The 10,260-nt window shown below is 40.3% G+C and overlaps 1 protein-coding gene across 1 annotated transcript; it reads right to left on the bottom strand.

The window, feature by feature from the left end:
- Positions 1-357: 357 nt before the first annotated feature.
- LOC132263485 (serine/threonine-protein kinase grp) lies at positions 358-10,251 on the bottom strand. Its single transcript, XM_059763268.1, has 7 exons — positions 10,096-10,251; positions 7,507-7,784; positions 5,535-5,758; positions 5,266-5,443; positions 4,564-4,706; positions 3,238-3,447; positions 358-1,171 (listed from the first exon to the last, which is right to left on the bottom strand). The coding sequence occupies exons 2-7, from the start codon at positions 7,611-7,613 to the stop codon at positions 615-617; spliced, it is 1,419 nt and encodes a 472-aa protein (XP_059619251.1). The 5' UTR covers positions 7,614-7,784; positions 10,096-10,251; the 3' UTR covers positions 358-614.
- Positions 10,252-10,260: the final 9 nt, after the last annotated feature.

The following is a 10,260-nucleotide window of genomic DNA, read 5'->3' as shown; positions in this document are numbered from 1 at the left end:
ATGGATTCTTTGTACTCTGTACTTAAAAGTGAGAATAAAATTTGCATAATTTATTCAGAAATTGTCATAAACAGTGTGAAAATATGATTGTCACTTGAGCGCAATTTTTTTCAGTAAATTACGCTATTTACAAACTTACTAACTTAGAAAAATGACTCTCCGTTGATACATTCTGACTGATCTGTTAAAAACCGCAGAGCAGAAACCACAGAATGTATTGTTTCTCGCGTCAGTCAAATTATGGCGCATTTGTGACGTTGCTGTGATAAACTTTAAAATAAAATGCCTTGAAAATTATGTAAACTTCTCACGCCCTAAATCAATAAAAATATTCCTCACATAGCAAAACATTCGCTCTACAATGCTTAAATCATTTATTTGAGAAAATCGTCAAACGGTGAAATACAATGTAACACTTAACTTAGATGTCAGTTGATCAATAAAAAACTATTAATATTCTTCTGCGCTGATATTTTCGTCAGTGAGTCAGCTTCCCTCCGTCTTGGCTGTTGCCGAATGACGCGCCACTCGCCGCAACGCCAACCACTTGACCTCCGGAGGTCATCGCTCTCGACGTTTCGTGCAAAAGAGCGTCAATGGCACAAGTCATCCTCCTAACTATCCACAATGTCTTTCAGTGTGTTCTTGATTTTGATGAAGCTCCGCTTGAACTCCAGGCCGCACCCTTTCGACAGCCGGAAGTCCACCAACAAGCGGCCATCCATCTCAATGAGGGTAACCTTAAAGATGAGCTGCAGCTTTCTCCTGTCCACTGTGGACACCGTCATCGTTCCGCCCTCGCCGCACTTCCACGTGCAGCCCAGCTTGCTCACAGCAGCGGAAATCCTTTTGATGGTCTCTTCGCACTTTGTGACCACGAAGAATCGTGTCATTCGCTTCACGAGGCGCTGCATCAGACTTTGACTCGACTGCGTGCCTTGTGTCGGATTTATCTGACTGCACAGAATGAGGTCGTCCAGGAGCGTCGGCTGCGAGAAGCAGAAGCCACTAGTTTGCATTTCCAGACCAACAGCGTCTGTGGTGTCCGTTGAGCGCTCATTGGGCTGCGTTAAGTAAATCCTACCGCTGATCTCGCGCTCTCCAGAGATGTCCAAATCTGAACGAAGTCGCTTTCTCTGGTGTTGCAGTGGGTCATCCGCATTAGCGCAATCTGCAAAGGTAAATAGATAAAGAAACTCTCATTAGTTAACTCTCTTTAAGAGGATAAAAGGCACATCAATCAAACATTATTTCTGCTGATGATTCTCTTGAATGCGAACTAATCTCATAGATATGTTGAAAGAGGGAGAAATTATGATCAGAATTAAGGATATTGCAGCCAGAGAAAAGGGAACGAATTTAAGCATAATGGCACAAATAGGTCCCTTCAAGTGTTGAAAATACTAGAAACTGCATACAAATGTTTGCTATTTCTCCTCTTGCACATTTCTGGTCTTTACAGAAGTAAACTAAATTTCTAGGAAAACCTCATGATTTGTCTGTAGAATAATTCTAGCGAGGAAACCATTGCATACGAACTCCTCGTGGGCAAAATACCACTATTATATAGCACAGTATTGCACACTGCTGCCAGACATGAAAGCACCGAGTTTGTTAATTCACAACGAAAATGTTATTCATGCTTAATATTTCGCCCGTCTACAAATTAGTGAAGGAAACTTTTCAAAAAGATATTATTACGCAATTTTCATTGTTTTGACTCCGTGGAAATACCTTTTGCCACTATAGATAGAGAATTAGAGCGTGAATCATCAGCAGACAAGATACAAATAAATGATGCAGAATACAACATAAGTACAAATTTGTTTGGACAAATCATATTCAAAATTCAATCAAAAATCATGTGTGAAATTGAACAAAAACAACCATCCGGTGTTTGGTGATAAAGCCCTATGGAAAGTATATGCACCATACAGCTAAAATCACCAAAGACTGCATAGTTGGTAAAACCAAAGAAAAAGAAGAGTAAGAAAGAACACACACACGAAAAGAAATGAACGGAAAAAAAGGAAAATCGGCTCAAGTGTTATTTGTACCTCCAGCAAAGACGTGAAAATCTTTCCTCAGTTCGACCAGTCAAATTGCTGCGACGAATGTAAACAAATCCTCAATGCTTTGGTAATCTAGCTTTATGAAATAGCAAATCTATCATACAGCTAAAGCGCCAAAGCGGTGATGACTGTTTCACGGGCAGATATTTGCCACTTTCCTGCACTCCAGCCGCCGAGAGACGCTCAGAGATTCACGATTGTATTTCTGTAATTTATTCGGACATTTGACGTCCCGATAAAATGCTCAAAAGCCCTGACAATAAGACACACTATCGTGACTTCCAGAAGGATGGATTACGGCAAAATCGCTTCAAGTGTTGACGTTGGAGAAAAAAGGGATTTCCCTTGGATTCTTGGGTGAAATTCAATTTCATCGCATATTGGATTTTTTGCACCCCTGACATAAAACATCACTTTTCCACATTCCCTTTGCATCAACAAGCTTTAAGAGCCAGAAATGTTCATTGATGTGGGAAAAACTGCTGTCCAGTGTGCGGAAATTAAATCTTTCTCCCTCAACACTTGAGAAACAATTAAAAGTTTTCACGCTGTCCTCGCTCATAAACGTATGAAGAATACTTTGAGATTCTTCTGGCAACACTTGTCACATCAATAGAATGTTTCCATTCTTGCAAACTCTTGAACATTGTTCTCCATCGACCATCCCATTCTTGAAATATTCTCACTCTTCTATGAACATTCAACTCTCTCTCTCTCTCCCTCTTCCTCTAAATTCTTCAAACCTCGTACAATCGAGATAAAAGGAGAGCTCCAAATACTTGAGAAACTTTAAAGTCTTGTAGGAATTTTCTTTTTGATCTCACTTGATGAATCGACTTTAAACTCAAAATGTTGCCTTTTCGAACGGATTTCATCAAATTACTACTTAAAGTCAAATCAGAATGATCGCACACATTAAAACCGCATTGAAGTCACTCCCCTTGTTTCATCCAGGCACCAAGTTCCTCTCAGCGTTTTCAACAGCCACCTGAGAGTCACTCAGTACCTGAACGAACCATGGTATGCAAATCAAGTAGAAGTGCAAATAGGAATCCTGCAAAATTCAGAGTAATATGTACATAATCGAGGGAACAAGTCTTAAAGTCACCTTGTGGGCAAAGCCACAGGAAGATTTCACTCCCATTAGCATTCACCACAGTCTTACCTGTTGAACTGAACCTCAAATTGCACCATTTGTGATCCAAAATTTGCTGCATAGTCAATCTCTCCTTGGGCTCAATGGCAAGAATTTTCTTCAACAGCGACAATTGCAGTGTTGTCAGCTTCTTCCACGGCGTTATCGACGTCCACGTGGTATTTTCCTTCCACATGAGAAAATCCTTACACGATGTCGTCGGTTTGTCCCACGGCAATTCTACACAATGCACCCAGAAAGAGAAAGAAAAGAACAGAAACCATTATGAATTCCTTTTGTACCTTTCGTCAGGCGATGTGTAAAAATCATTAAATGGAGGGAAAAATAAGAAATTAAAGCATGTAATTTTCCTCCTTTCACTTTGTTCTTCACATCCTTTCTTCTTTCTCTCTTTCTCTCTCTCTCTGTCAGTTGAAAAGGAAAAGCACACAAACGGAAAGTCTCGTGAATTACACAACAATTAATCTGGCCACACGTGTCTGTTAATGTTCTCTCATTATCTCTAGACTAAAGTGGAAGTATAGTAGATGAGCAGCAGTGCGGTATTGTGCAGTTTTTGGTGCTCAAGCAAATCATTGCTGGACCTCTGGTATTAAAGCTTTAGACAATTTCAAATTATACAATCTACAGCTAGAATACCAAAGATCGAGCAAGGTTGATACAGCATTTTTTTTCTCTCTCCCACAGTTTTCTTCACTTCAATTTTCAATTTCCCGAATTGTCACACTACGCAAACTGGTTAAAATAAAGTACAAACACTCAAATATATGTGCATCTATACTTCACTACAGAAAGAATCCAATTGTGAAAAGAACATTTAGAACACCATTTCCATTCGCAACAAAGTAAAGGACGTGATAAGCAAACGCCAAGGATAGCTTATGGGTGAGCTGGGCGACGCAACCAACTCGAAATGTGACCAACCCAATGTTATACCAAAACAATTCAAACCTTCATAACTACATAGAACTCCATAATTAACCTCCTTAATGTCATTTTAGTCGATTTTGCGACATTTGATTTTTGGCGCGATTACAGATAGAGCCGGACTTTGCCCAGCTCAATATGTGAAAATTGCCGAAACAAGCTTTTCTTCCCAAACAAAATGTTGTCATATGAAATATTCAATTCCCACAATTGATTACTTTCTGTACAGTAAAATCTGGAACCTTGTAAATAGTATTTAAGGAATAGATCCTCATCCAGACATTGATTCTCTCTTTTATCACTCAGTCGCACTTGAGGAAAATCTGCACCACACCAAAAATGCAAAGTGTGAGAAACTGTACAGAGATTATGCGACATACAAACTCTAAACACACATTATACACTCACCTCCAGCCAACAGAGTAACGAGGATGATGCCACAAGACCAAATATCAGCCGGCGTTGCAGCGTAAGGTCGCACAAGAACTTCGGGCGCCACGTAAGGCAATGTTCCACATCGTTTGTCGAGAAGTCTCTCCTGTCCCTTCATCCTATGTCCCAGTCAGCAACACACAATTTGTTTGTATATTTTGCAACAGCGCAAGTTTGCACACGAAATACCACATTTGCCGTCCCGACGGACATGAGTGGGTGTTGAATTTTGGAAGAATGATGACCCATGGTTGCACATCAGATGAAATGTTGTGGAATATGAAGAGGAAGAAGAGAGGCACAAATTGCACAATTATAATTTATATCAATTTCCCTCGAGGGACACAAAACAACCATCAATTAATTTCCAACCAAATTATCTCTACTGCAATCCAATAAAGCATCAAAGTTGCAAATTCAAAATTCACTTGCATTCCTCGCCACAAATGAAATTGTGTAAAAGTTTTAACAACATTGGAACATTTTATGAATCCTCAACTTTAAATTAATGTTTGTGTACACATTTTTACATTAATAATTCATACATTTTTGATAAATAAAAGAGAATTCAACCGCGAAATTAAATTGTGTTGCTTTTTTTTGATGCATTCTTCAAATTACTCTTATTTTTATTTAGCTGAGTGAAGGTAAGTAAGGGAAAATTAGCACTAATGTTACCTAAACATGGTGGCCATACCAAAGTCTGAAATTTTTATGTTGTCCCTCTCGTCCAGAAGAATATTCTCGGGCTTGAGATCTCGATGGGCCACACCGCGCTCATGGAGATACTTTACGCCGGACATGAGTTGCAAAAAATACCTCTGTGCCTCACTCTGCGCCATTCCAACATCGGGTTCTGTAATGCCATCACGTGAAAAAAAGGAAAAGTGGGCGCAATTTAGTAAAATAAAATTGTCATGTGACTCTCTTCATCACATTAAACTCACCAATCCTATCAAAAAGCTCACCGCCGGCCGCATATTCGAGGAAAATATACTCTATCGATCCCTGAGTCCTTTTCCCGTAAAACTTCAGTATTCGAGGGTTCTGCAGGATCTTCTGGATGCACACCTCCTTCTTCACAGACACTTTGGCATCGGGATGTCGGTCAAAATTGACCATCTTCATCGCCACCGCCTCACCAGTTTGATGATTTATCAGCAATTTCACCCTGAGATGGAGGAGAGAAGAAAAAGAGCAATAATGTAATAAAATGTGGGGAAAACATTCTTGTTTGATCAATGATACAAAGGACAAAAATACATGCTCAATTTTCTATTGATTAACTACCAAAGAAGCAGTAAAAAACTATATACACTCCATGTTCTCGCTTTTTCTCCCCATATCACAACCGAAAAAGCCCTCCTCTCAAATACTCACAGCATTTTCTCTTCTTCTATACACTTTTTTCCTCCCTTATACAACACGCGTTGAATTGATGTGAAGGCAGAGAACCACAAAGTTCTCAGCAATTTTTCACACATACGCACAGAGACTAAAGCACGAGATAAGCACACGCGTGCCCTTATTACATGGAGGAGAAGCTGGGACTTCTGGGGTAAATTTAAAATACAGCAGAATCGAATAACAGTTAAACTAACCTATAAAGAAATCTATTTTGACTGCAAATTTTCATAAGAAACATTAAAATTTAAAAACCCTTCACTGTGGTTCCAGGGCTTTGATCCGAAGTAAATTCGAGAAAACTAAACTCTTATTTAAAAAACGTCGAGATTTTGGAACAAAAACTGTTTATCGATATTTTCATCACTCTTTCTTTCGTTCTTTCAAGCTTTTGTATTCTTACTTTCTCCACTGCTTTACCTCAACTCTAATTGCAATGAAAGATGAGTTGAGATATGGGAATTGATATCACAAGCGTATCACTTTGAAATATTAACAAACAATATTTTTTAACCCTTGTAACAGGAAAACTTCAAAAGCTCTATGTGAATTCTCAGAGGATGTCAACTGAAAGAGAACGTGCCTCCCATTATTGGCCTCCCCCTCAATATTGAAGCACTCTCCAAGCAGAGCGAGCGAGAGAGAAAGAATCCTTCCTTTCACACCAACTCTCCCAATGCTTTCGCCGTGAAAAGTCAACATCTTTTCCTCCACACGCCCTCCAATTGCCAAAGTGTTACATGCAACACACGGAGGACTCAAATTGCCGGCAAGCGAGAGAGATGAGAAAATCAATAAGTTTCTGTTGCTGCCTTTTCGCATTGAGCATATCAAATACACACACAAAATGCAGGGTGACTCACTCATTTCCCTCTTATTCACACATTCTCTGGCCTTTCCCGCTTCATTCACCTTAGTCACACACAGTCTACCTTCCTTCTTAGGACACCCTGTCGCTCTTCATCACAGTTCATTCAAACTCAGTGTCATCCCCAAACTTCCTGCATTCCCTCCACTTTTTTGCTCTTGCAATTGTAAAATTATACAATTACACGTTTCTCATGCGTGCACTATATTTTCGTCCTTATTCTTCTCCAGACATTACCCACAAACATTGCGAAGATTTTGTGCGAAAACGCAAGACTTTTCCACCATACTGAAATCAATTTTAAAACTCCAGCTTTGTAGATGTCTCTCGTGAATATTTTCCTCGCAAAAAATAGGCGAAAAGTTGTGGGGAAAAGACAGAGAAAACACGGCGTGTCTCAAATGTAGTCAAAGGAAGGATCCTCGCTCTTTTATGTGCCATCATGTCCCTCTCCTTATCAGTGCTGCGTTTCAACCGAAATATGTCCACAAATTACACGTCACTATGTTTTTTCGTCTACTCTCTATCTCTTGCCCATTCTTCTCGCTCTCACGAGATTCTACATCTCCCTCATCGAGGCTCACACTGTCTCCCTCCCGCGCATTCACACAATTCGCGGAAAGGCAGTGAGGCAAAAAAGAACTTACTCTCCATATGCTCCTTCGCCGAGAGTCTGTGCCAGGGTCCATCCCTCCACGAATTCTCTGCCGCCACCGCCGTTGATGCTCTTGCTGCCATTTTGTGTAGCAGCCATATCGCTACTCTTCACCAACACGCACTCGACAGATATTTTATCTTCCTCAGTCTTGATTTTTGCCAAAAATTCTCCCGCTTCTCACATCTTTCTTCCTCCACGTGCTTCACTTCGTCAGCCTCTTCTCTGCGCTTTGTCTCATCTGCACACCTTCCTGTGGCTCATCCACACCTGAAAAAGAGCCACAAATCACATGAAAAGTGGTATAAAACGGAGATATACTCGAGATATATTACACAGAGTGTAAGAAAATATTTATCGATCACCCCTTATGTGCGCGCGAAAATATAAATTATACATTTTGGGATGCGAGAGTCTCTTTCTTTCTCATTTTCTCTTGCTTTCACGTCTGTTCTTTGTTCTTTTGCACACACAATCAAATGAAATGAAACTGAGAGAGATAAGGCCCCGAAATGTATTTTCCTCCACAAAATTCTCTCTCTCTCTTTCTCTCACTTGCTCAGTCGGAATAAAAAACCCCAATGTCACTCCCTTTCTCACACACATCGCGAGATTTTCCACCGAAAACCTAATGTCTTTTCTCAGGAAAGTGAAGAGAATCTCCATGAGAAATTAAGCCGGCAGAGAGCAAGAGCAAGAGAATATAATTACCCAATTTTGTCAATATCTCTCCCACAGTGAGGGAATGAACAAAGAGACAGACAGAGAGAGAGAGAACAATAATCACAATGGGAGAGATATAAAGTGCATGCAAAAATTATCATTTGGGAAAATGATCGCCGTTTTGAGAGTGCGAGAGTGAGACACATTAAAAAGTGCATCATATGAGAAAATTGCTCTGCTATCAGCACGGCACCACCAAATCACTCGCCCCGCACTTGGAGCACTTCCAGGAATCCAACGCCAGTTGGTGTGCGATAGTCGTCTTGAGAAAATTATTGCTTATGCTAATTAAAGCGTGGAATGTTTATCAAATGTCTGTTTATGTTGGGGAAAATATTTATCAAAAATACACTTTTTGCATCATTCTCCTCTCCAGTAATTGCCCCGTTGCAATATAAAGAGTAAATTTGCAGGGCATTCACATCTTCACACAGCATGATCTTCAGTTCATTCGGTCTTTCGACGATTTTTGCTAATTGTGCTATCAGAGCTCGAATCAACCAATAATCTCATAAAGTCATTCGAAAAGTGCAGTCATGGAAGTTCCTGTTCAGCAATTTAATAATGACCTTTAGACTTAATTGTAGATATTTCGTTATTGAGAATTGAATTCTCAACTTCAGAGCCATAGAATAAGGAATAATGGAAATAAATCGCAAATTTTTAAGATGTCGAAACTAAGAGCTCACTCTGAATCAGATAATTTGGATTAGAACTTCTAACTATATTCCTTCTTCTGTGGAATTAATGCCGGCAAAATTGTCCTACTTCCCACTTCATTTCTTAGCAAAAATTTTCAAAATTTTTCTTTGTGCAAACTCGTAATATCCAATGGCCGTTGGCTAATTGAACGCCGCTGGAATTTGTGCAATTTGCAATTCGTTCATCTCTTCACTACCCTAATGAAAATTCCATTCAGCTGAGTGGGAAACTCGAGGGCCTCTATAAATATCCAGTTGTGCGGCGAAAGCATCTCACTCATTTGCACCACATTCACTTACGAGGCATAAATACCTCATTGGCGAAGGGTTTTTCGACAATTTCTCATGGGAGACATTTTTCATGCTGTTCCCTCTGTTGGGATTTTACAGGTGGAAAAATATGAGCGTCTCTTCTTCCTATTGCCATCGGAAAATTTGGGTGTGTGTAAATCTTCTCGGCACTTTCTATGAATAATGAATGTGGACATCCCTTATCATGGGCGAAGTGCTGCTGCTCTTCAGGACATAGCGACAGACTCTCAAAGATTTGGTGGCTCTTTTCACGAGCATTGGCGTTTGAGAGGGAAGATGCTGCGTGTAACATTGAAAGGCTATCGGGTGAGAGCGAGAGAGAAAGCACTCAATTAAACCGGGCGCATTAATTTTCCTTTTCACTCGCCTTTTTTCCACCATGGAAGTGAAAATGCTCAAGACTTTGTCTTTCAATTACCCTATAATCTCTGCGTGAGACTCTTGTGCGTCGCAAGGCAACAAGCCAGCACAAATGCCGCAGCAATGGTGGGATAAAAAGAGAAAAATTTCTTGAAAATCACGTTTTCTGACCGGAACTTGAATTTCTTGCTGAATCGGAAAAAAATCATTTTGTCAAATGCAAGATTTTTGGAGCCATTTTTCCATCGTATTTCCACCCATGGCGCCCACTTGGCTCTCAGCGAGTTGCTGGACAGTGGCAAAGTAGCGAAGAATAGGACCGAGATAGCGTGGATTTAGACAATGATGGCTTTTCTCCGCAAAAGCGTCCTCCATAATCCAAACACAATCGCCTTTTTTCCGGGCTCTCTCCAGCGAAGCACATTCTCTGACCCGCTTTGCAACGATGCGAAATCCCAATGAAATACGATTCTTATGCTATTTACCTGTTCGTGGTGGCGTCAATGGGAAGACAGCGAACACTATGAGCAAGATTTTGGAGCACTTTGAAGACCCTTTGCAAGGGAAATGGCACAATTTCAAGGGAAATACTCGAGTGAAAATGGTCCGCGTTCACACTGATATTCACCACAGCCATGAAGAAGGTGGTG

Source organism: Phlebotomus argentipes, unplaced genomic scaffold, assembly GCF_947086385.1.
Source record: "Phlebotomus argentipes unplaced genomic scaffold, Phlebotomus argentipes genome assembly contig_15, whole genome shotgun sequence".
Classification (NCBI taxonomy): Eukaryota; Metazoa; Arthropoda; class Insecta; order Diptera; family Psychodidae; genus Phlebotomus; species Phlebotomus argentipes.
This window is presented reverse-complemented; position numbering and strand designations above follow the sequence as displayed.

Excerpts from the sequence above, each read along its gene's own strand:
- LOC132263485 (XM_059763268.1), bottom strand. The coding sequence starts at position 7,613 with ATGGCTGCTACACAAAATGGCAGCAAGAGCATCAACGGCGGTGGCGGC. Across the intron at positions 3,448-4,563 it reads CGTTACTCTGTTGGCTGGAG|AATTGCCGTGGGACAAACCG; the intron begins GTGAGTGTATAA and ends TGCATTGTGTAG. Across the intron at positions 1,172-3,237 it reads TTTGAGGTTCAGTTCAACAG|ATTGCGCTAATGCGGATGAC; the intron begins GTAAGACTGTGG and ends TTACCTTTGCAG.